This window comes from Dryobates pubescens, chromosome 22 (assembly GCF_014839835.1).
Source record: "Dryobates pubescens isolate bDryPub1 chromosome 22, bDryPub1.pri, whole genome shotgun sequence".
Lineage (NCBI taxonomy): Eukaryota > Metazoa > Chordata > Aves > Piciformes > Picidae > Dryobates > Dryobates pubescens.
In genome coordinates, this window is record NC_071633.1 from 13,543,993 (window position 1) to 13,571,474 (window position 27,482).

The 27,482-nt window shown below is 41.8% G+C and overlaps 1 protein-coding gene across 1 annotated transcript in view; it reads right to left on the reverse strand.

The window, feature by feature from the left end:
• SERGEF (secretion regulating guanine nucleotide exchange factor) overlaps positions 1 to 27,482 on the reverse strand; it is a 138,281-nt gene that overhangs the window by 101,192 nt on the left and 9,607 nt on the right. Inside the window, exon 9 of the mRNA XM_054171789.1 lies at positions 5,495 to 5,655. Within this exon, the coding sequence (XP_054027764.1) occupies positions 5,495 to 5,655 (161 nt within the window). The remainder of the gene's footprint in view (positions 1 to 5,494; positions 5,656 to 27,482) is intronic.

Here is a 27,482-nt window from a genome sequence, read left to right on the forward strand (position 1 = left end):
TTTGTTGGATGGCTTTCGTGCCTTCTCCATATAACCTCTTGTGAGGTCCAGTGCAGCCTGGCTTGCTGGTAATTTTTAATCCCCTTTTCCTTTCTATAGAAATAGACCAAGGTCTTGGATTGTGAAGGCTTCTTTAAAGTGTGAAATCAGCTAACAGTAGAGGCTGCATGTAAACCTTGGCAACTTCAGCTGACAGAAGGGATTTGCACCAGAAACACGTAAGTAGCATTTACACCAGAAGTTTCTTGATCTAAATTTCTGGAGTCATCCAGGTGAAAAATAATTAATCTAATTCCAAATCAGCATTTTTTGCATTATTTTTCCCTCCACAGAAGGAGGTATGGATGAGATTTCATTGCAGAGAATGCTGAAAATTGATAGCTTTGTTCCAGTTCACTACAGTTTCTTATTGATTTTCTCTTGTTTTAGCCTGCATTGATTTGTTAATCCCTTCTCTGTAACAGTTCTAATGACAAATTGGGAATGAAAAACTGCATGCTTTAGGGCCTTTTCCACCAGCCTCTTGCTTCAAAACACATTTTCACTTGGACTTGGAACACATCTATGCACATGCCCTGGGTTAGATCTGACTCACCTTAAACTAGGATACTTTTTACATTAAAAACTACTGGTTATGCTCCTCATGGATGAAGGAGGTAACTGAAGCATGCCAGTGAGAGAGAATGGGATTTCTGCACTAACAATTGTCACCTTCCAAGGTTGCTGCTGGCAGAGATTGTCGCAATACCAAGTACATTTTGTGAGCAATTTTGCAGCGCTCCCCATGGTTGATTAGCCAGCATTAACTGCATAATGCATGGGAAAGGCACTAGTGAAAGTTCATGGCATTTGCTGGTGCAAAAAAATACTTCAGAGGAGCAATGAGCTGGATCACAAGCTCCTCTCTGAGCTCAGTGTGTTGCAGCCATGGTACACTGTTACTAGAACAACCTGTGCAGAAGGATGTGACCCAGTCATTATTTTTCATTTAAAGCATCTAGTATGAGCATATGCAGGCCAGAATTACAAACAAGGTAACCTAGGTTAGTCATTTTGCTGCCAGTTTGGTTTCATTATCAGGGCTACACTACTGACAGATCTGATGCATGCCTGCAGAAGCCCTGGCTACTGCTGCAAGGAGTCTTAGTCTCTTTCCATTTCGCTGACACTTTCAGATCTCCAAGGGAGGTATTAATTTGGAATCCTAGCTGCAACACACTATCAAATAGAAAATGAATTTGTGAATTATGAAGATTAAGGATTCGCCCACACTCACATTTATAACACCTCAGCCATCACATGCTGGCTGAGTCTCCAACTCCTGACTTCATCCCATGTCACTTCTCTCCTACTTCACCCAAACTGTAGGCGAATCAACCCTTCGTGGTCTCCTATATAGATCACAAAGCAGCCTGACCCCTGGCTGCCACTTCAGTGCTACAGGACAACCCCAGCAGAGAATTTTGGTCATTTTACACTAACCCTCATCTGCAAAAGCAGTAACTGGAGACCCTGTAGTTTGTATTCACATGGCATATGTCCCTGGCACACAAAGGCAGTGAAGGAGTTCTCCTTTGCCATTCATTTGGTGCAAATTTGATTTTCCATCTCTGCAACACCAGCTGCAGAGAAATTGACAGCCACGTGTGATGGGAAGCACAGTGTTGGGAACTAACACAATCTTTGCTTTGCTTTCCAAAAGTTACACATCTAGATTGGTGATCTAAGCTCTGCCTACAGGAGGGCAGAAAGCTCCCCATCCTCTTACCTACTGTTAAATAGCTGACCTTCACTTCAAGTTATTTATGCTAAAAATTGTGAGTAGGTCACAATTTTTATGGACAGACTAACATTTCCAGAGTAACTTCTACTGCCTAACACACTGCATTGCTAACTTACAGCAATTACTTTGCTAAAGTGTTAAATGTCTTTCTACCCAGTCCATGAGATTTTTTTTTTACAAACCATGGTCGTGTCTTAATAGGCTAAGAAAAGCAAGGAATAAGTGGGATGGCTACCTAGCCAAAAAGTTGCACCTGAATTTCAGCAGTGCTACTGCCCTCAATTTCCTTCTAGAAGCACAACAGGGAGAACTGACTGACCTAAGAACTAAATCTCGTTTCCTCATTTCCTGTAATACAACTGTAAACTCCTCTCAACCTTCTTGCAGTGTTGCCAAGATCAGTGTTATCCTCCCACAGAGGGCATGCAGGTCACACAAACACACCCAAGCTGACAAAGACTTCCTGTATTTCATATGCAGACTGGAGTTTCCTTCTTTTGATACACCCTGTTTGGGGTTTTTCCCTCTTAATGATAGTTTCAACAAATTGATCTCTATTTTCATCCTTAATTGCAACTTCTCATTTGCACATTAAGTTGCACTGAGAACCTGCTTTTCCATGGCCTTTATTTTCCATTGTCACTTAAAGTTAATTGATAAGCTGAGAACTTGATTTCACTCTTGCAAGAATATTAAAGTGAACATCTCTACATTGCCATTTTTGTCACTGTATCTTTGATTACCATTTTTATCATTGCATCTCTAAAACAGCGTAACAACCTACCTGCACCAATCCAGGAAAATCCAATCATGTCATGTCTCAAAGGGCATAGATCAAAACCAACTTGTAAAAGACACTGATTGAAGACACAAGAACACAATACTGCAACTACCTGTTTACCAGGTGAGAAATTCCACTCACAAACCCCTTGGTAAAAGACAAACTGCCCTTTACCACAGATAAATGCTTTGATGGAGACATGGCTCCATGTAAACAGTGCTGCATATCCAGAAAGTCTGCAGCCTTTCCATCCAGTTATCAAGAAATGTTCAGCACTGCACAATGACTTCTCACTTGTTCAACGCTGCAGCAAATGTTTGCTGCAATGTGAATGCCATGCTGAACGTATTGCAAACAGCGGAACGACAGCTATCAACACCAAAAATACCACATGGACTGGAAAAGCACTCTGATAAGAAGGAAACATTCAACCAGGTCTTTGTAAAATTTGCTAAATACAGCAGCTCCTCACATTTCAGGCCATTTGTGTTTAATTGTCCTTTCATCTGAAGAGCAGTGGATATGAATGCACATCAGTCAGCAGATGAGTCAGACGTTCTGAAGAGGACCAATCAAGGATGGCCCACAACATGCAGAATGTCTCACACAACTGACTTGGGCTGCAGCCCAAAGTTTCTTTGCAATGCTTTGTCCTGTTCCATGGTGGTCATGCACCAAAGCACTGAGAAAATAATAAACAGATCTGCAGTTGTGTAATTCAAAAAGCCTAAATATATAAGTCTCCAGGAACCTGATGTCCACACACACTTTTAAGGCCACCAAGACGACCTACTCAGATTAGCAGATAATTATCTAAAGCTCAGGCTTTTGGTGGTTTTCCATTGAAAGAAAAAAATGCTCACATTTCTCAAGGTCAGTGTTTTCAAATGAGGTTGCCAGATGAAGTCAGACTCACAAAGGAAGAGGTCACTCACAACACTTCAAAAATCAGGTTTTGGAGTTGTAGAGAGACACAGACATAATACTAATTTCAACACAAAGAAAGGAGAATCCTTGTCTTTGGTGGAGAAAGCAAGGAAGCTGTGGGAATGGAGACAAGGAGCAGCACAAGAGGTGAAGTTTACTGCACTGTCCTTGAGGTAAACTAGTGTGCCTTTTATACTGTCCTCTAATCATTGGATTAGTTTCTCCATTTTGGTTTTAACATTATTAACTGAAGTGCAGAAGCAATCAGGAGACCACAACTTTGCCAAAAATTCAGTTGAATCAGTAAAAGTGATTCGTATAAATAGACCATGGATAAAAATCATCATTTCTAACCCTCAACTGTTAAACTGTCTCTCTGCATTAAGTGTGCAAAGCCGAATTGTTAATGCAAGGCAAACATGGAAAAGAATTCATCCTCTCTGGATTCCTTCTAATTCAGCTCCCAGATCAAACCTTGCCTCCATATGACAACAAATGGAGGAAGGGATAGTTTGTGCGTAAGCAAAAAGCAGCTCACACTCCACACAGCCTGCACTCTTCAGTTTAACACATAATCCTAGCTCTGGCATTACTTTGTAATCTTGCATTGAGGCTCTTATTGTCTGCTTTGTCCTTTTCTCATCAACACAGATCCTCTTAGGGTACAAATGATGCTAGCTCTTGATCACACTTCTTAAATCATCTTCATGCTGTTAGCTCTACAAAGAATGATGCCTGCTCCAGAGAGCTGCTGTTGCTAATCACTCAAATCAGGTCTCTCATAGGTCTTTAAGGAGGAACAGCACTGAGGGCAGCAGAATGAAGATGAGATTTTTTTTTTCCTCTTCCTTTTCAAGGAAGGATGCATTTTCTTTCATCTTCATGAACACTCATCCTTCCAAGCTCCCCTGTGCAAAAGCTACAGCTGCCTTGGCTTTGTGTTGTACGAGAAAGGACACAACTGCATACTTGAGGCATTGTCCAAAGCACAGATGAAAACCAGTGTGAAAGAGATTCAACAATAGTGTTCTCTGTAGACATCTAATGACAAAAGCAGGACCCATCTCGAAATTACTAAGAAGGTTTGAGTCGTGGCGAAGCCAACACTGACTAAACAAATTATTCATTAGTGCAGCATCCTAGGCTCTGAAGCTCCACATCTGCAAGTGCACACATCCACAGAACACTGATGATGGGAATGGGCAGAGGCTGACTGTTCTAACCAAAGTCTCACCATAGGAGACTGCCAGGAGGACAGAGGTGCAGTACATGCACTGCAGCTGGAACTGTAGACCTGTGCTTACCTCTTGCATTTTGACTGCCAGCTACCCCACAGACATATACACCTTTTGACTGGTTATCTGCCCAGATGGGACCTGCCCATCACCTGCCACAGGCCAATTGCCATCACATTCCAGGAGGTTTGTAGGCAGTATAGGTTGTACATAGTGTCAGACCACAGCAAACAACTTGAGTGACATTTTCTTTCTGATCATCTTTATGCTTGAGGTGAAATCATTTAATATTGAATTACAACATGTAAAAAGAATACTTTCAATAATACTCCAGAATGTTATAAGGTAGAGAAGTACTCACTATGTGCTTAGATAGCCTGAGCTGTAGCATTATTATTTATCAGCTGGAGACAGGCCACTGGCTAAACTGTTACAGGGGGCTTCAGACAAAAGTAGTGCTGCAGCTGGGCAACATCCCCCCTCACCTGTTCGGCTGTATTGCAGGTGCAACTACATCCTGCACACACCGGTATCTGAAAGAACATGCAAATGGTAACTCTGGTTCCATCAAGGAAAAATCAGCTTCTGAATGCAAAAGCATTTTTATAAATTCTAAGTAAGTGAATCATATTGAATTCTGAGCTTAAAGGAAGAGCTGCAAGTGCTTGTGCCACAGCTTTAGAAAGGGTTCTCTTGGGAAATTTTTCTGATTATTTGAATGCACCTCAAAAAAAGGGGCAGGGGAGAAACAGCAATTTTCTTCTTCACCTGAGATGCTCCATTTAGGCAAAGCACTGCAACAGGGGTGCTACACAACAGCTCCAAGTGGTGTTCAGATGCCGTGCATGCCTCCGGCCCATCAGGAACCACTGCGTGTCTTCCAAGTTGCCCGTAGTCTGCTCTGCCCCAGGTGAATACCTTGCCAGTTTCTAAAGACAAAACACATTTCAAGATTACTTATTCACTAGGTTCCTGGAACATCTGGATACCAGTTCAAAGCCAGAACAACACTTCTAAATGCATTTAATCTAAAGCTTCAGAAACTTACTGAGAGCTTTGTTCTAGGAGCTGAGGGGAAAAAAAACAACAAACAAACAAAACCCAAACCCACCAACCCACAAACAGAAAACCAGCTAAAGACATACTACAGTGTACTTCTACATGGGTACTCAAACTTCATTAACTTGTTTTCTAGCAGAATAGCATCTGTAGGTTGGCCTGGGATATAAATGAAACCATGTCAGTAAAGCTGCATAGCCTGGGCATTCTGCATATACACTTCGGTTACACAAAGGACATTCTTAGATTAGCAGCAGGACAGACAAAACATGAAAGATGCTACTCCCAGTCTTTGTATTGCATGGCCTGTATTTAACACACAGTTTATGTTTTCCTAACAGAAGTTACCTTCTGTTACAAGTTCTGTTAGCAGAGTAACAGCTCTCAGGACAGCAACATCAGGAACATCATCACAGTTGTCATTAAGTGTTGGAAACGCAGCAGTTTGTTTGCACAGGCATCACAAACTGGCCAAGGAAAGATAACTATAAATTAAGCCAGCAGTATGTGGATCTTCTCAATATATCATACCAGGTTCACTGCTGTGGAACTAACACCCAGAAGTCCATTCTCAGTGTGGACAACATCCATAAAGCAATGCTTCTTACCTTCAGTTCCCAGTGTTTATAATTTAAAAACCAAAACCAACAAACAAAACCACCACAACAAAAACACCACACACAAAAAACCCACTAAAGTCATCCTAAGTGACAGCTTTATTTTCTTAATGAACTAAATAGATCTCTGCAGGTAAGTAATGAAAAGCTATCCCTTCTGGGCTTCCAATTTAAAAAAAAAAAGATACACACACACAACACAACACAACACAACCAGTATGTTCTCAACTTGGTTCTAACTGCAAGCAGCAACCCACATGCCAGCCCAAAGGAAGTCTGCAATGACCTTGAGTGAGGTACAGACTTCAGCCAAGCCTTAAACTCCTCTTCAGAATTGAACTCAATTCATCAAGACATAAAACCAGATGATGTGGATTTGAGGAAAATACCATGAAATCAAGCAAGCCAGCTAAGCGTGCACACTTCTTCCTACGCCAGTCAGTAAAGACACAGCCCACAGAGGGGTCAGGAGCAGGGCATACCCATCACACCACCCAGAGGAGACAAATGAGGGGTTTCTTAATGCATGCCACAACAGAAACCTTTGGAAACCTGGACATCTTCCTTTTCCTTTGGGTGCTGTTAAACTGTCTTGAAGGGGACAAAGGTGGGCACTGGTGCTACATGAAGTTTAAGCTGATAATGTATCTCATAAATAAACCGAAATCCTCTACCTTCATATATATATATATATAAATACAAGAGAACATATGCCATTTTTCTTGGAAATCTGCTAGCAGGGGCAACTTGCACTCCAATCCCTGCAAGATTTTCAGATGCAGTCTCTCAGATAAAGCTTCCCTGAAATAATTAAAGGATAAAATTAGTTGTCCTTTTCTCTCAAGGGCACTAAAGATTTCCTTCCTTTGGAGCTTCTGACAGTTCATGGAAAAACTGAAACTAGTCATACCCTACTTTGGATACAAGTGAGGTCTTTCAGTCTAGTAGCTTCATCCTGTTAGGCTATGGCATTACAAAGTCCCCTTAGAACCACCAGTGTAACTTTCAGAGATTAGAAAACGGGTTGCAGTTTAAAAACCACTCTTCTTCTGAAGGTGCTCTGTTTACTTAGCAATTTGTATAGATCTCTGCTAAAAACATCTCCAGCTGCAAAAATGTTGCAAGAAGATTCTTATGTCAGTATGCTACATACCAAATACAAATGTAGACTAAGCTTCAGGCTTTTACATCAGACCAGGTTACAGCACCTGTGCAGAACCCAGTGAGTAGCGTGGACAAGGACAGACAAGACTGGACAGACTGCTCTGTTTCATATCCACTACAGGAAATGAAGCTGAGTTTTATGAAATATGAAGCCAGAAAATTTCTGTAACATCTAGTTAGATCATTAATATATCACAGGCTCTCAAGCTCTACCCAGACACTGCTCTACAGACCCCAAGGACCATATCTTAACTAATGCATTTCAACTCTCAGAAGCCCAAAGCATATCATTTTCATATGCCAGAGTCCATACAAGTTTGGCCGTTTTTCTTCTACTGTGGCTATTGCTCTCCTTGAGGTTCATTCTGCAATTCTGTATTGAGGCCCTACATTGAAATTTCAACAGTAACACCAAGCTGAAATGGAAGCAACAGAATCAGAAATAGCATGATCCCAGTGGCTTTATTCAGCCTTACAAAGGCTTTGAAGTATTCTCATCTCTGTTATTGCAAATGATTTCTGTAAATCCAGTGGAGCTGAAGAATGCAATCATACAGCAAGGAATAAACCCAGACTGCAGTCAGCTACACTCAGCTAAAACAAAACACTCACAGCATCCATTTTCTTTCACTGCACAAGCAGTTACAGAATCACTTAGACACACTAAACCAAACAGACCTTTTAGGAAATATTCATAATTAACTTTTTGCTTTTTATCACTATAGGGGAAACAAGTTGCAGGTGCTTTTAAGAACTTCTTGAATGCCCAAATGCTCACCAACTCAGTTCTTATTTGTCAGCAGAAATTCATTCCCCAGATTTGCTCCTGTTTATTTCAGTAAGCATTCCTCCTCTCATGCTCAGTTTCCCACTAGTAGTCAAACATTTCTATTTTCCAGCCAAACACATCTGTCCAGGCATCCTTTAAAAAACAAAACAAAAGCACTCTGTCTTTCCTGCAACAGAACCTAACAGAAGCTGAGTGCTGGCAATAATAGTCCTCTTCACTGCTTCCCTCAAGGCAGGCAGGTGAACAGTTACTAGTGTGTAGCAGGATGGAGATACTGAGACAATGCACTGCCCAAGGCCACAACATAAATGCCCAGCAAAGGCAAGCAAAGAGGCAATGCTCTGAACTCCCTTTGCCATACAGGACTTGCAGCTAGTCCTCACCTTCCACCTCATTTCTCTGTTGGTGCCACCGCATCACCCACATGCTGCATGGAGAGCAGTCACTCTCTCGCTATGAGCCCTCAGGAAGTTGGCAAAACAGAGATGTTCCACTGAAAGCATTCCTGGGACTGACAAGCATCATTGCTTCTCTGCACACCTTGGCTGTTGCACAAAGGATCATCATGCTAACCATAACCCTGTAAACACATCCATAGCTGATTTTCCTCCTTCCCCTGTCTCCTTTATTTTGCTGCTATCTCCCTGTGGGATAAGAAAGGGGGCTGCCCTGTGCTCTCTGCTTCCTTATGCCTGCCTTCCCTGACTGACTATCTCCAGCTTCTTCCTCCACAAGCACCTTTCACCACCAAATCAATTCATACTTCTCCCAGGTAGTAGACCCAGACTCAAGCTGCACCAGGGGAAGTTTAGGCTGGTGGTGAGGAGAAAGTTCTTCACAGAAAGAGTTGCTAGCTGTTGGAATGTGCTGCCCAGGGAGGTGGTGGAGTCACCATCCCTGGAGGTGCTCAAGAGGGAACTGGACTTGGCACTTGGTGCCATGGTTTAGTTAGTCACAACATATTGGGTGACAGGTTGGACTTGATGATCTTCGAGGTCTTTTCCAACCTTACTGATTCTATGATTCAGAAGTGTCTTCTCTAAGAAATACTGGTTCTATTTCAAGCAGAGAAAGACAAAAACTAAACAAACAAACATAAAAATATTTTAAATTACATTTAAAAATAGGAATACAAATAATAATGTAAAAAATTATCAAGTTGGTCTCAGGTGGAAACTTCAGGCTAAGGCAAACACCACTGCATGGAAAATTCCACCCAAAAGGTTGGTCTTATCAAAACCCCAAGCAAAAAAAAGGAAAAAGCACTGAGTTATGACAGAAAGCATTAAGGGATTGTATAGAGAGGTATTGCTACTGTGCTGCTTATAATATAGATGGTATTTTAAAACATTCTAAGAATATTTGAGAAAAAGACATTAGTCATACGGAGTAAGGAGGTTGCTGGATGAATTACTTAAGAATGAAGGGTGATATAAGAAGGAGTGTTGGTCTAATATTAGACTAGAACAGATTTTAATTAGAAGTCAAGACAACATACAGAGTGATGAGTCAACTGGACAAAGTACATCAACCATGGAAGGGGCTGAGGCATCAGAAAATGAGGTATTTCATACCAGACTCTATACAGCAAGAGAGCATGAAAGGCAGGAGGTATCTCTACAACCTGTGTCAAAGAAAGAAGCAAACAACATTGGAAAGCTATCCCAGTTGTTCCAAGATACTAATAATGCTTCTGAGAACCTTGATCTTGCCCTGTCCTGAAAAAAAAGGCTCCAATTCCAGAAGGCACCTCCATTCCTCAGCTGTGAGCATCCACATTGTCCCAGATGATTTCATTGCAACCATGCCTTTTTTCAGCAGGCAAATGCTCCATCATGTAATGGCCAGAGGGTTCAACACCATTTGGAATTAATAGAGCAACAGACAATTCATGCATGCTCCACCATTCCAGTGTACAACCAGACTGAAACATGCAGTACAGGAGCTCAAAGAGCTGGAAGAAAAGGACAGAGGCAAGACGATTTTTAAGGAAAACTTCCCAGCAGACCCTCAAGCAAACAGTACCTACAACAGTATGCTACATCAGTGGAGATTCTGCATGCTTATACAGATCGTTTCCTCCTGATCTCTGAACTGTAATGCACAGCAGTATGCATCAGAATAGGTACAGCAGCAAATCATCTGGAACACATGTTCATGGCCCCCCACTGAATATGGATGCATATGCATGTATGCAAGGGCTTGCAGCACTACACTAGCAATCCACAACCAGAAAGGCTCCTCTGCTTTCTCTCTACATCATCCTTCTGCCCTTGCACTATCACAAAGCACAGACAGTTGAGAATGGCCTCAAAATTACAAGCTCACAACCTTTGGAGCATTGCAAACCCAGCAACATCACATAAATCATTTCTAGTTGCTTCCTTTTGTGACTCTGAAGCTCTTATGTGCTGCTTTATGGTGCTGCTGAGGCTGTGGAACATGTCATTTCTCCCGTTTAGTACTTTATCAATCTGCTCAGCCACACAAGTATTTGCAGAGAATTAACAATTTTAAAAGAATAAAACTTAAAAAAACAAAGTATTTTGGTTTTAAACCCAAGTTAGTTTCTCATCAAAACACAACAGACAAACAGGGATATTTAAATGTACTTATTTTCCCTAGACTCAGATTCATCTTTGTATCACTTTTCCCATTTTCAGATAGTATCATGACTGTACCAATGTTATCTCCTTGAAGTCTTTATTTGGTATCCAGGCAAGCTTTGAACTCTTCTTTCATAAATACTAGATGAAAGAGTTCATCTAGGCTATCTCAGTTCATGGTTGTATTAACAATTACTTTTCAAATGAACTCTGGATATTCATACTGAATGCTTATTCTCATTCAGACTTCAAACAGGAAGTTCTATCTAAAATTCCTAATGTCACCTTTCACGTGAAAATTCACAGGAGCAGGTATTGAAGATTGACATTTAGAAGTTGCCTCTGCCTCCTCTCTGCCCCACACAAGGCAAACCAACACTTCTCCCACAGCTACAGATCTCTGCTGTTCTTCAGGACAAACACGAATGGTTGCATTCTGAGAAACTTCCTCATCTACCTAGAAACAGCCTTTATGCAGGGCAGCCATACAGAAAAACATCCATCTATCCCTAATTCCTTCGTGGCTGAAGACAGCTTTAATTCAGCAGCTGGGAACCAGGCATCACTACCACACCTTCAGTACCTGTGCATGGTTTCAGTATAGAGGATTACCTGCTCCAACTAAGGTTTAAACGGCCCCTTCATCCTCTCACACAGGAGGTCAGAGTCCCAGAGCTGCCCACATCTCTCAACACATCTTCTTTCTATGACCTCCTTACAGGCTTCTGCAACTTTATGTAACAGGACATGCTCCTGTTTTGTTTTTTAACTCCATATTCTTTTATAATAGCTATTAAAAATGTATCACTAAAGTACAAATCTATGCACAGTATTGAGGTCATGCCTCTTCAGGAAAGTTCAGACTAAACAGCACAAGCATTTCAGGGACATCAGCAAATAAAAACAAGAGATTGTTTCAATTGCCATTTCCAGTCACAGGTTGCAGTACATAGCTAGTTCAGAACAGTCCACTGTTCAGAACAGCCCACAGAGCATCTACTAAATGTGCTGCAGCTCAGATGGGTTTCCAGTCACCCTATAAACAGGTTTAAACCTGCAATGAAAAGCCCCAAGTGCCACAGGAAAAGAATCAGCAGTTGTCCTGCAATAGCTACAGATTTGTCAGGTAAAACTCCTCTCCAAGTGGGACAAAAATTTCTCCCTTTCTGAGCTACATCAAATTTCCCCAAATTGGTGACCAATTTAACCTCAAGTGTGTGGGCAAGACAAACCAGCAAGACATCTAGGGGATTTCACACCACTAGAATCAGTGGCTCATCTATGATGCAGCTTCTCAGTGTGACCCATTCCTATTGCTTACCAAAAAGAGGACAGAAGAAATCAAGCTAGAAGACAATTATGCATCATGAAAAAAAATATGCATCCAACCAGGAGGAACTCTGTTGCACAGCATTCATATAAAGCAGATACAGCATAAGGGAGCATCATCCAGTCTCAGAGCCTTCTGGAGTTACCAAAGCACAAAAGCCCCAATGACTTGTATGTCAATGTTCTGTAATGGAAACACTCAGCTAGGCAGGTAAGGCTATGAGGATATGGGAGACTCTCCCAGTGAAGACACCAGGACTATGACAGCCTTTCAGCACAGACTCAAATGCTCAAAGCACAGACTGAGAAATACTTAGGCAACAGTTTACACCAAGACAGCTGGAGAAACTTTGGACACAGTTGTTCTCACCTCCAGGCCACCAGCCTTCATTGTGCTTGAACTATTTGTGACAGGGAAGGCAAACCCAGCCAAGGAATCGATCTGGCTGAAAAACTGCCTTGGGAATTGGTAGCTTGGAAACAGCAAATATTGCTAAAGGCAGTCCTGTATTAGGTTAGTTCAATCTTCTGTATGATAGGCTAGAGATAACTTACAGGTTCACATGGCATGCTAAATTCATCATGCACTTTACAAACAGCTACATCTTTATCAGGACTGCCTACACCATTAAACACCTAAACAGCTTTGACTTCCATTCATTACAAACAGGCATGTTTTCTCTATTTTTGCTTCCATAGTTGCACCAATTTCTGTCTTGAGATGGGCAACATTCAGTTAATGGGATTATTCACATACTTAATACCATGCTTCACTGCTCTGAAAGACAGGACAAAAATAACTTCTGAGTATGGCAAATTCCAAAAACCTCCAGACACCTTGGAAGTCCTGCCTCTGGGTTTGGGATTTAGATGGAATAAAGGCTGCTTTGCTTTTAGAGGAGAGACTGGAAACATCAGGTGCCATACAAACCTCTAAACAAACTGAAAGAAAATTAAAATGTAAGAACTTCAATGCTTGTAAAGTTGTGTTCATGCTGCTGCTATCAAACAGATAACATGATCCTGGCTCAGAAAAGAAAAGGCAGAGGTTGGTGGTGGTGATGAAGTCCATGCAAACATGAAACAAAAACAGGGATGGGGGGGAGAGGGGGCAGGGGTAGATGTTAAGGCACCTATCTCACTTTGCATTCATCCTGCAGGAGGAGAAAATTCCCTTCTCATTTCTCTCCACTCATGATTAGAGTCATGACTGCCTCACCAGCTGTGCCTCTGGCTCATTTTAAATTCAAACTACGATACATATCTCACTTTTAATAGCAATGCCTTAAAATGCAGATTGCTGGCTAAATTTAGTTACATGATTAAAAACAAATCTAACTCATCTCTACCCTGAAAACAGAACTGCTGCATTCAAGGTTCAATAGAGGACTTAACTCTTCATCTAAAAACAAAGTCCTAACAAAAAGAAAGGAAAAAAAAAAATGAAAAATCAAAGCACAATTTAGCAATGCCTCAAAAAACCCAGGATGCATAAAACATTAACCAGCTATGGAAAACTCTTTGCAAATGCATCATAGTATACCATAGGGTTTTTGTTCTGTACTTCTGCAAATAAATTCTGCACTATGCTACTACAGCAGTATGAGTCATACACTTTTACTGACATTCTATATTTAAATCTCCATGCCCTTCTGCACTGTTATATGCTTCCTTCCATACAGGCCTCCCTAACCTGGAATTTCCTTTCTTCTGCAGCTGAGCATCTCTCCCTCTAACACTCCCCAGAAAACTGAAGTAGTATTGCTTTCTAAGCTCTTAATTCTTTCTGGGCACCGTTTTGCAAACACAATGCCTTTGAACTATTCTAACACAAGGCATACATATGCTTTCATCTGTTCACAATTATTTTCTTGCCTCTTATTTTTCCTACTCCTTGTCTGTAAAATGGACTGTCTGTAAAATGTGCACTTGCAGCCTGGAAAGCCAATCAGATCCTGGGCTGCATCAAGAGAAGTGTGGCCAGCAGGTCAAGGGAGGTGATTCTCCCCCGCTACTCAGCTCTGGTGAGACCCCACCTGGAGTACCACGTCCAGTTCTGGAGCCCCTATTACAAGAGGGATCTGGAGGTGCTGGAAGGTGTCCAGAGAAGGGCCGTGAGGATGATCAGAGGGCTGGAGCACCTCTCCTATGAGGACTGACTGAAGGAGTTGGGGCTGTTCAGTCTGGAGAAGAGAAGGCTCCGAGGTGACCTAATTGTGGCCTTCCAGTATCTGAAGGGGGCTTACAAGAAGGCTGGGGAGTGACTTCTCAGGATATCAGGTAGTGACAGGACTAGGGGGAATGGAATGAAGCTGGAGGTGGGGAGATTCAGACTGGACGTGAGGAGGAAGTTCTTCACCATGAGAGTGGTGAAGCCCCGGAATGGGTTGGCCAGGGAGGTGGTTGAGGCCCTGTCCCTGGAGGTGTTTAAGACCAGGCTGGATGAGGCTCTGGCCAGCCTGATCTAGTGTGGGGTGTCCCTGCCCATGGCAGTGGGGCTGGAACTAGATGATCCTTGTAGTCCCTTCCAACCCTGACTGATACAATACTATGATACTACACTATACTATGACTGCTGAGGCAAAGCACAAAGGAACCCTGTTTTGAGGCAAGGTCCAGGTGTTGCTGACTAAATACAACAGAGTGCTACAAATAATCTTATTCAGAGACTACAGATTACAATATATCCATGTTGTCTAGATCATTCAATGAAAAGCATCACCTATAGCTCAAAGCTTGCAAACATTTGTGAATCTGCCCTGTTTAGAGAATGCAAGTGATCCTGCAACTCCCAACATCCCACTGCCACTGGAGCCTATCTGAGAAGGCACAGGCATGTGTCTACAGCAGAAATTAAATAAAAATGAAGGTAATTAAGTTCCTAGCACTAATGTTTACCTTGTCAAAAGACCCAAGGGCATGCTGTGGAAAGACAGAGGAGTATCACAAGAAATGCTTTAGAATGGCAGTCTGAAAAACTTGACTTTTTTTGCTGTTATCCACAAGGTGGATTCCCAAGAATAAATATTCAGAGACCATCTGCACAGAGATTTCACTCGAAAAGGAAGCCTCAGACACACATGACTAGCTTAAGAGTCACAATACCTACAAAGAAATAGGAAGCATGATAGTGTCAGATGCTTCCCCCCAGCCCAGACACTTGCTAAGGGGGCTTTAACTTTCTCAGCAGCCCTAGTAGCAGCAGAGTTGTTCATCCAATGGAATTCAACCTCAGCTAGGTGCTGTTCTTAAGAAATGTAATACAAAGAACAGAACTATCACAAAACCAACAACTGTACCTCCAGAGCCTCCCAGGAGATCACCCCATTTGTTCAGTCAGAACTGTTAGAACAGCAACTACAATTGACTAAGACAGAGTGGGCTGTTCACCTCACATAACGAGCAGCTCTAAGTGCAGCATTCTCACTGACAGGAGGAACAAAACAATCTAAAAGAGGATGAGAAAAAAAAAATATGTCCTTTGAAGACAAGAGATGAATAATGAGCATTAAGATGAAGTATTCCCTCTGAAATATTATCCTCATTTTTCCCTACCCCCAAGAAAGATTGAGTTTATGGGGGGGGAATCAAATCACAGGATTCCACCTCAAACTCTGTATAAGCACAATACTTAAGATCAAGGGGACTGCAGGGAGAGGGGACAGAGGTATAAATAGCTGCATAATGGTGAAAGTACCCAAATGTCATTTCTGCCCTGAAAAAATTCCATCATTTACAAAAGCATGCCATCCAGCTAGCAGAGTTCCCTTTGACTCCTGCCTTCTTGCTACAGCTCAGACCTCTAATCATTAAAATTCACATGTTACAAGACTGGGAGATGTTTTCAGCATTTCAGAGCTCCAGGACACAGAGCATAAGGGAAAAGTTTGGATCTGGAAGTCTAAAAATATATAAACATCTTAGAAATGTTGCTACCTATGCAGACACAATGCAAGTCCCTCCTGCAAAGAAATGTGAACTCCTGTACAAAGAGGAAATCACACTAGTGAGATGTACTTCTGATGGTTACCAACTGTAGCAATAGCTGTCTACAGACACATCCACATCCCTACACAGCATCTGCTATTTGCCTGCAGTGCCAGCACACGTATGTTTAAGCATTACCTATGGATATGAACAGGGTTGTAAGGCCAGTAGTGGTGTGTTAGGCTGCCTGTTAATAAGAGGGGGTTAAGTTTCAAAGTGAGAGGCTGGAGAAATCAGAAGAGACCTTTTCTCCTTGGGTGTAAGGAAGGAATGGAAATGAAGATAAGACCAAAATGCCCCTGGCTCTTCATGGCCTTCTTTACTGTATATTAATGAGTGTGGACTGAAAGAAGCAGTAGCCTCCCATTCATGCTTCACAAAATGCAATGAGACAGGACAGTTTGCAAAGACATCCTGAGTTTTTCTCCTGCTCTAAAGCAGATGTCCAGGTGGGGAAGAGTAATTTCTTTGCTCTGAAGTGAAAAGCTTAAAAATCAGACATTCAGAAAACAATTTTACATGTCAAGTTTGTGTCTGCAGAGGATCAGCTCACTGCAAGGTCTCAAATCCCAAGGGCATGGGGCGACCTGATTTTAACAAACACTGCTCCAACACAGCTCTGATGGATTAGAGAAACTTTAAATAACTACCCTAGATTTTTAAATTGGACACATCAGCAGTTTCTTACATTCCACCTATCAGCTGCTGCCTGCGTGCATGCCCATAGTGGTCTGGGTTTATTTGGTGGTTGGGTCTTTTTAATCTCTAGCAAAGTGAGCAAGTGAGAGGAGACAAGCACAAAAGCATTCAGCATCTTCCTTTGGATTGTGTGACCTGTCAGGATGATGCTTCAAACTGGATGAGCTTCTAATAATCCACACTGCCACCCTTATTTTGTCCCCACAGCCTGACCTTCTCTTCTGGCAGACTTGTCCATTCTCCTTTAAATGAACTGCTTCAGCTCTAGTCAGCTGTGTCACAGCAGGCACAGCCCTGAAGAAAACAGTTTTGTACAGGCAAATTCCCACAGAACAACCATCAGCTGTTACAAGGTCCAAACCTCAGGATGAGAAATGTCAGATTTTCAGTCTGATTACTATTTTGAAGTGGAAAGGAGAAGCAGGAAGACATACTCCTAAAGGATTGTCTGTATACATACGTTAGGCCACTTTGTAAGGGATGGAGTGAGACTGTTTACAAAGGCCTGCAGTGACAGGACAAGGGGCAATGGCTTCAAACTAGAGAAGGGCAGATTTAGATTGGATGTTAGGAACATGAGGGTGGTGGAACACTGGAACAAGTTGCCCAGGGAGGCAGTTGAGGCCCCTTCCCTGGAGATATTCAAGGTGAGGCTCAATGAGGCCCTGGGCAGCCTGGTCTAGTTGAGGATGTCCCTGCTGACTCCCGGGAGGTTGGACTGGATGACCTTTGGAGGTCCCTTCCAGCCTGGACTATTCTATTCAAGACCTACGAGGAGAGACAGAGGGAGCTGGGATTGCTTAGCCTGGAGAAGAGGAGGCTCAGGGGAGACCTTATTGCTCTCTACAACTCCCTGAAGGGAGGTTGTAGACAGGCAGAGGTTGGTCTCTTCTCCCAAGCAACCAGCACCAGAACAAGAGGACACAGTCTCAAGCTGTGCCAGGGGAGGTTTAGGCTGGAGGTTAGGAAGACGTTCTACACAGAGAGAGTGATTGCCCATTGGAATGTGCTGCCCAGGGAGGTGGTGGAGTCACCATCATTGGAGGTGTTCAGGAGGAGACTTGATAGGGTGCTTGGTTGCATGGTTTAGTTGATTAGGTGGTGTTGGATGATAGGTTGGACACGATGACCTTGAAGGTCTCTTCCAACCTGGTTTATTCTATTCTATGTCTCCTCACAACTGAAATAATTTAAAGAATAAAAGCCACCAGGTTAGCTAGTAAACAAAACAAGCAGATAGCAGCTCTTGGCAGGTGTCATTATACTTCCCAAGCATCAAAGGGGAAAAAGCCCTTCTAAAGGACTACAAATCTGGTACTCAAAATTCACAGCTATTGATATAGCTCCTGAAACCCATAGTAACTTACCTGAAATTCACTGTTTGAGAAGTACCTCAAGGTAACCACAAAAAGAACAAGCCACACAGGCTTTGTGGTTTGTTTTTTTTCCTGTGTTGCTGTTTAAGAAAAAGTCCCAACAGCTACTGTTTTTCAGAAGCACTCAACTGCCACTAAGCTCTTAAAAAACACATTATCTATGTTCAAATAGCAAGATTCATTAGGGAGCATTAAGTCTGAATAATTAATTACTAAACAGGAAATGTCATTTAAAGGTTACAAAAACAAGTATTTAACAGTCTTAAAATGTTTCTAAGGTTAGGTGAGATCCCTTGATCTCATGCACAGATCCTGTCCACACAGACAGCTTCTTTCAAAAGTTGAGCTTGGCAATGATTAGCTTGCAGTGAAGTTACTGCTAATGCAGCAGCCATGTCTCTTGTACCTGTGTGCAGAGACCAACAAACTAAGAGGGCAGGAAAAACAAACACTGTGTTTGTGTGATTGTTTTCAGCTTCCAACTTTATTCTACACACAGTGAGCACAAAGCACTGCCACCTTACCAACTTAATCTACAGTTCCTAGCCTGTTCTTGGTATCATAGTATCAGTCAGGGCTGGAAGGGACCACAAGGATCATCTAGTTCCAACCCCGCTGCCATGGGCAGGGACACGCCACACTAGGTCATGCTGGCCAGAGCCTCATCCAGCCTGGTCTTAAACACCTCCAGGGACAGGGCCTCAACCACCTCCCATCTTTGCTGCTCTCTACCATCTGTGCATTGCCAGTGAGGTCCCATTAAAACTTCCTTCCCTAAAATGTTCCACGCACTGGCTAATGTATCTGACCTTGCTAAATATATGGCCAGTTGGCTAGCCATAAACTGCAGCAACCAAACCACTGAAACCAAAGCAAACAAACAGAAAGGGAAATGAGGGAAAAGGAAAACAGAAAAAAGAAAGAAAGTAATGAATCCCTTATCTCACACACTAATGACCTGAACAAAATCTATACTGCATCCACATTTTAAAAGTTCATTTTTCTGAAAGCTTTTTAAAGGTCAAAGTTTCTTCAAGTCAGGACAGACACCCACATCATTTAGGACCACAATATCAATGTTTCCAACAGCAAAAGAGAGGATGTGGCACCAAAAAAGCAGAGAGATTCAATATAATATAGTCCCTCTTGCCACACATGTGGAGTCTATCAGAAAAGCCCCAGAGTAGAAGAGAATTAACCAGGTTGGAAGAGACCTTTGAGATCATCGAGTCCAACCTATCACCCAACACTATCTAATCAACTGAACCATGGCACCAAGCACCCCATCAAGTCTCTTCCTAAACACCTCCAGTGATGGTGACTCCACCACCTCCCTGGGCAGCCCATTCCAATGGCCAATAACTCTATGAAGAACTTCTTCCTAACATCCAGCCTAAACTTCCCCTGGTGCAGCTTGAAACTGTGTCCTCTAAGCACTGTGTACAGTGTAGCAGCCAGTGATGACAGTCAGTCATTCTCCAAACCTTTTCAATCATTGAGCACCTGCTAAAATACAGCTGGACAGGACTTAGCAAGCAATACAGTTATGACCAGGAAGATCTATGCAGACTAGCCTCACACATCGTATCTTCCATTTCTGCTATGGGAGAGGTATTCCATAGGCTACCGCACACATGAGCAGAAAAGCCCTGCAAAATCTGTCATAGCTGTTTTCCTCCTGGTTCACAATTCTTGTTGAAAACACCTGGCATTTATCATGAGCTAAATTTAGCAAAAATCCATTTAAATCCTACTATCCACAGACCACCTGAATCTCCATTTGCCCATTCACTCGCAGGACAGCTTACAAGGGCCACTGGAAATAACTATTGAGATAAGTTTCTTTGCTCTTAAAGCCAATCCCTGATATTTCTATTTTACAATAAATTGCTTCAATAAAACTTTGTGAGCATTTAGCATCTTCCTGACACTTCTCTCTTCATACACAAAAAATACGGCTTGGCGTGCACAACTATTTACTGACCAACTGGAAATCACTAAGAAGCAGCAGCAAAAGATGGGTGGTGACCAAAGAAACACAGTTTCTCAAAAGATGTTGTTGGCAAGCTTCTGTGAAAAAAAAAAAGTCTTTGCACATGAGCAGTTCTGAACACTCAATCCTAGCCTTTCAGAATGTACCTTCCCTTTGAACCTAGCCTCCTCCTCAGCAATGAGCCAGGAAAGGAACTTCTTTTGAGACTTCTGCCAAAGACAATGCCAATCCCTTCTAGCTATTTACAGCCATGTAAATAGCTGTAAATACAGCAATTTGGAAAGTAAAATCCAGGATGCTTTATATAAACTTCAGTGAATGACAAATTCATTAACTTGGTAAAAAAGCTGATACTTAACTAAAGCAAGAGACTCTAAGTCAGAGCCAGCCCATCAGAGCCAGCCCATGAGTTTTGTTTATTCAGTTCTTGTTAAAGGAAGAACAAAATATGTAAGAATCATGTTTGTGTTGTAAGTCAGAGCTAAACAAGAGGGGCTGATACACACAGTAGGATGTAATAAAGGCTCCTGTTGTGCTGGTGAGCCATAGCTGCTGATACAAAGTCTGTTGTGCCTCGAGAGAGCACACACAGATCCACCACTTAATGAGATCCATCTTCTGAGATCTGTCTTCTGGCAGAAAATTTTCTCTGAGATTCAGTAGCAATTTGGCAGATCAAAGAACCACCTTCTACAGCAGCCCTGTCAAGATCCCACTCCCCCACCCTCCCCAAAGATACGGTATTGTAGGATTTGGCTGAAGCCTCATTGCCAGAAAACTTTCATAAACTGCAGAATTCAGTTCCTTGCTGCTTGAGGAAAGTATTCCCATCAACCCCCTGGGAACAGATAACATGCCAAACTTCCTAAATTGCTGAGGAATAAGGCTCTTCAGGTCACTAGCTCAGGTTTTATGGGTTTCCTTGTTTTTTTCCTCTCCAGTAAATTCTGCTTCAGTTAATTCTTGATTTAGTCTACCAGACTAACAATCCTCCTGATCCCATGAACCAAAGTTACATTCTGGTCATTCTAACTTCAGCAATTTTGGTACTTAATAGATTTTCCCACATAGCTCCTCTTAAGTGCTCCTAAAAAGCCCTGGAACAAATACATAAAGTGTCACAGGGGCCTAATGCTAGCAACATCTTCCTGTTAGATTCCATCCATGATCTCAAGTCAGCCTTCACCTCATCTGTCCTGTTCACTTTGCCATTTTTCTTTTTTGCCTTGAGCTGAAGTCTCAGCACTGGAACAAAATATCAACAGTAGATGCAAACCTACTCTCCCAAAGTACCCTAGCAAAGATGCCAGATCTACCTGGACTCAAGTCAAAATACTCCTGGCCCACCCATCCCAGTGTAAGTGCAAACAAGACAACTCCAGTGGTTCCATTGGCACTCTAATTCACTCCCTGAACCTGAAAAAATGAAGGAAAAATAACCCACTACTATCAGGTGAATGTCTTCTAGAGTTTGCATTTCTGTCAAGCAAAAATTACTAGGCTTAACGCTGGGACATACAAGTGCAACTCAACAGTGTACTTGGGAATAACTCATATGATCTCTGCTGTGGCAGCTACTTCTGCTTTAAGATCCATGCATCTTCAACTTATGTTCTTTCTTGCTTTCTCTACAGCAATGGCAGGATTTATCACAACAGCAAGGAATGCAGCAGGAAGGCTCTGAAGTGTAACCTCACACTGCTATGCAACATCAAGTTACAGCATTATAAGGAGGAGGTAAGAAGCATCCACCACAAAACCATGGAACCAAGACCACAGAAAAGCAAGTGTATTTACCAGATTTTAGCTAGAGTTTACTCAGCCTGAGGCAGATGAATAAAGGGGTTTGTCCTTAAACACTCATTCTGCAGGTTCTGCTTCAAAGGGATTCAAGGGTTCCTATCAATTTGCAATTTTAGATGTAGCTTATTTCTAGTATTTTATCCCAAACCCCATCATCCTAGCAAACCAAATGCTGCTACCTCACAATAAAAAGAATGTCAGGGGATCTAGTTTCAAACTGTTTGACTGCCAGCTATAGCAAGTGGCTAAAAAGGGGAAAAGAGAATCCACATAACACGGCTTCATTATTGGTAACACAGACAAGCATTAAAAAAAACACACCACCAAGAGTATTGCTGTGCTAGGGGACTGCTGGCAAAGAAAGCCTGCTTTCCCGGTATGAGGAACGACTCAAAAGCACACTGGAGAGGACCTCTAGTGGGCTGACATTGCATGCTCGGGTACCAGGGAGCAAGAGCTTCCACTGCAGCTCCCGTTGCTCACACCACATTCTCCACATCTCTCACCAAAGCCTGGCAGTTCTACTCAGTGACTGGCACCCTAGAAAGCACCTACCAGTGCAATTACAGCAGTAAGCCTCCTCAGGCCGGCTAATTACAAACACTCCTTCAGCCTGGTCTCAGTGGTTGGAGGGACACATTTTCATTTACTCAGGAAAAAACAAGAGATGGGTTCTGTTCCAGCCATGTAGGTCACTGAAGTGTCAGGCCACTTCAGAGTTTTTTGATGTGGCCTAAATAACACCAAGGGACATTCAAAGATGTACAAGTTCATATGCACATTTGGAATCAGGACTCAGAATATTATTCAGGCAATGTCAATGCATTTTGATCTTCCAAGAGTTTTCAGCTGTAGGCAGTTTTGCACAGGCAGCAGAAATACCATTTTAACTGCCTTTTTAAGGTAACTCCTTCTGGGTGAAAGAGCTTGGAATTCTTTATCTGAGCTCAAACAAGACATAATTTCATGTGACAGCACATGAAAAAATAGATTAGTGAATGTATTCAGGAGGATACTTAGATAATAAAACAGGCCAGATTAGGAAGGCTTATTTATTAAGCATCCCAGTTAAAAAGAAAATAACTTGTTTTGAATTGAAGTTGATGATTCACCTCTAAGTCTTTAAAAGACTTCTCTGATTATATTTAGGTTTGCCTTTAAGCCAGACAGGTTCTATCATTTCCCAAAGTAGCCTAATTTACATCTGCAGCATTACAGGCCACAACTTAGCTCTCTTTCAAACGATCTAAGCAATAACCTCTCTTTCAGCAGTTACCCTCAAAGGGTTTGTATCAACTTAAGAAGGACCACAAATTAAAGTTGACATTGTTAAGCAGAGCAATGCAAGACAGCTGCTCGTTGTTATTCAAAAATAATATTACCTACACTGCAGTGGTGCTCCCTGTGCCATTAAGCAGATTGCTGGGAAGGAAGCAAACCATTACACAGAGCAGTCACCTGAAGAGAATAATAGTTGCACTTGGAGTGTGAGGCCAGAAGAATGCATCTGGTCTGTCCTTCACACAGAGCAATAACAGTTCTGCCCTGTCATAACTGAAAAGCACACCTCAAAGTCACTGGAGACAAGCATTCATGCAGAAAATAACAACTAAACCAAAGACACTAACAAGTTCATATCTTATCATTAGAGACCTGATCAGGGGCTCTCAACCTTGCTCTTTCTCGACCAACCTTCAGCTAGGATCATGCTAGCAGCAGAACAGTATAACTTACCTCAAAAGAGTACTAGTGGTGCCACAAAGCCTAACTCTGTTTCTCTCCTCTGCAAAAATCAGTAACCAAGGCAGAAAAAGCTGCAGCTGTCTGTCTTGACAGATTTTGTGAGTTGCAGTAAGATCGTGTAAAAGGGAAACAGTTTGAAAGACACCTCTACTACTAAAAAGAATAAAGTAGAACTGATGAGGATCACTTAAGGGGGAGGATGAAAAACACAACATTCTATGAAAACGTTCTCTGACGTCAAACAATTCAGCCCTGAGGAATTAACTTTTTGAGTCTGAACTACTTTACAAGACAAAGAGCAGCAAATGAAAAGAGAGCTGACCAAACTCCAAACAGAAATGACAGGAAACAGGGCTCTCAGAACAGTTGCTGAGTAAGGTAGAACACAACATATGAAAGAGATGCAGGTATTAAAGTGATTTCAGGTGTAGTTAAAAATCCCTTGAAAGAACAGAATGGGGAAGGAATGAAAAAAAACAAATGTGAAGTGTTGTGGTTTAGGTTATAGCACAAAAGGTTGCCAATGGCAGGAAGGAAAGGTGTGTCTTTTAAAACAGACTATGTTACATAAGAGGGGAAGCTTAATATAGAAGAAAACAACATTTATGCTGCATCCCTTCTTTCTTGATCACAAAGTTGGTAACTTGCTTGGACTCACTTTAAAGCTGTCAAACCACTGCATCTGTGCAACTGCCCACTGCTCCTCCAGATGGCTGCTCTTAAGAGCATTGCTGTCCCATTTCCTTCCCGATGTTCCATTAGTTTTGCAGTCAAGCACTGCTCATCGGGCAGATAAGGAGCAAAAAGTCATTTTGAAATGGCAGAATTTGTGAATTTATGCACGAACAGTGTCCAGCTTTTATCCACCTAGTTGCCTCCTGTGTCTTTCCAAGGAGCAAAGTTTTAATTTACTGTCAAGACAGCTGCAATTTTGAATGTTTTATTATACCCACTCTGTTCTGGGGAGGAGGGGGAATAAATCTAAATGAAACTCTAAGTATTTGTAATGGTCTCCTAAAATTCCACTACCTTCCATGAACAACACAACACTAGACTTCAGACACAGTAGAATAAATGTTTAACTGTTTTGCATCGTAGTGACAGTACAAATGATAAAAAAACACTTAACCATTCTTTCCTGCAGCAAAATCCCTACACACTGTGATGTTGCTACCTTGCACAAGAAGCAGAGCAAAGCATCTCACTACATCCCCTCTTGCCATTCTCCTGCATCCAAAAAAAATCGCTCTGCTTCCTTTCCACTAATTGTGGAACTCTCCAGAGTAAAGAGAGCAGGAATCAGTGATCTCCAAAGTGGAGTGCATGCAGCCCAGAGGATATGCAAGACAGTAAAAAAATTCATATTTTAATTTATTAATAGGTTAGTAATGGTTTAAATTTAGTTAATAAAATATTGTAAGTCGTGTTTCTTTCACCTCTGTCTCATCTTTTGGGGTATTTTACATATCTACTGTGCATGTTTTGTGCTTTACACAGTGTATTACCAGAGTGCACGTCTACAATTTACAAATAAAGAAGTATAAATATACTGGGGGGGAAGGGGTGATCTCCAGAAAAAAAAAATTCACTGATGGGGTGGGAGGGAAAAAGCCACAACACATAACCAAACCAAAACAACAACAAACAAACAAAAAACCACCACACAAAAAAAATAAAGAACAAAAAAAACCCAATAAAGACCACTGCTCTATGTGACCTGCTACTTCATTGTCCTGGTGCTGATTTCCTCCTTTGCTAGGAGTTACAAATAATGAAGAACTGCATGCAGGGAGAAGTTTTCAAGTGGGTGTGTTTTTCAGTAACTTAGCTGCAAGTTTAACCACAGGCAGTGAGTGATTTTACAGAAACAGCGAAGTGCTCAGCTCACTCTATGTCTAGCAGTTGAACAACCCTTGAAAAACCCCATGGGATTCTGAGTGGTATCCAGAGGATTCAAAAGACCATTCAGAATCTTATTCTGGATGATTCAGGTTTGGGTCCACTGACTTTAAAAAAAAAGATTTAAAATTCTCTGTACATGAAAATCAAATTCAGCAATAAGTTGGCCAGTTTTCTACTGCAGATGTCAAAAGCCATCCTGGTTTTATTCAACTTCCTTTCAAGCATTCACAAAAAGAAAAGAAAAAAACTCAACCTGCTAGTCACTCGACGTACTTTTCTTTTCTTGTTAAGTATCACCTAAAATATTCACTTATTGGCCATGGAAATTAGCAACTAAGTGAAACATTAAAGTTACTAAAACTTTGGGGCAGTTTTGCTTCGTGGATATGCATTAATTAAGAAATAGTGAAGCAAGACAAACCGTGCTGACAAGTTTTAAAATGAGGTTATCCTGATTAATGTCTTTTTGTCTACCATTTCTGTTCCAGTGACAATGACACTAAGCACTTCATTCAAGAATGATACACTTTGAGGTGAATTCCTCTACTCCACCTGAGAAGTTTCCAAGCAGCACACAGCACTGATTACAGCTCTGAAATCTTCAGTATAGCGTCCTCTAAAAACCTGAGTTCAAACATTTCTTTTAAATAGCTAAGAGAGCAGCTAGAACAATGCAGGGTTTTACAGATGACATCTCTCTCATGTACTTTGATGTCAAACAATGAATGTTATGAAACAGAACACTTATCCAATTTGTTTTTTTCTAGCCCTGCATCACGTCCCTGCAAATTCTAGCACCAGGAGTTCACAGTACACAGTAATTAAAACAAGCATTTTTCTCTCAGAGCAAGGGTCATCACTGCATAACCATTTCAGGATTTACAATACCAATATAACAGGACACTTCAGCACAGGCTGACCTTTGGGCACCTACTAATTCCATTCAAATAAAACTACCTGTGTTGGAGGCTAAGCACACCTCCAGCCAGTACCCATGATTACAGAACCCAGTAAATATCAGTAAGAGATCTGGGTCCCCTTCTCCAGTCTTCCTAACACACAGGTTGTATCCTGACAGACCAATAGGCTCTTTCAGTCTCTAGGAATAATGCTTTCACCTGCTCCTCATTTCCTCACCTAGCAGTTTAAACAGGGCAAAAGCAAGCATGCAGGTAGGCTACCCCAATAGTATCTCTGGCTGTTCTGTTTGTTCCAGGGAAGACTTTCACCATCTTGTTACTCCTAACTAGCACACCACACTGCACAACAGGAGAGGCAAATAGCACAGACTGTTCACAAGTGAACACCACAAAATAATTTCATGTCTGTCTTATCTTTCCTCTCATGACAGAACAACAATCCAAACGTATTCAGATGACCTTCACCAGATCAATCATCCTTTTGCACACAAATGTCTTTAGTACCTAACCTTACCAGGAAAGGATCTAACCCTACAGCCATCTGCGTGTGGCAAGCTTTCACACTGCCCACACTGGAAACTTTCCCAGGAAGATACATCTTCAACATTAAATATTCTTTGATTTCACCTTTGGGGGATGCTTTCCAAGTCTAATGATGCCTTTGTTTTTTTAAACCTCTCTTTTCTAAGCATTTTCTGGCTTTGACCACAAACACACACAAGCCAGTTTATTTTAGTTTATCGACTTTCTTCTGAACACATGATTTTC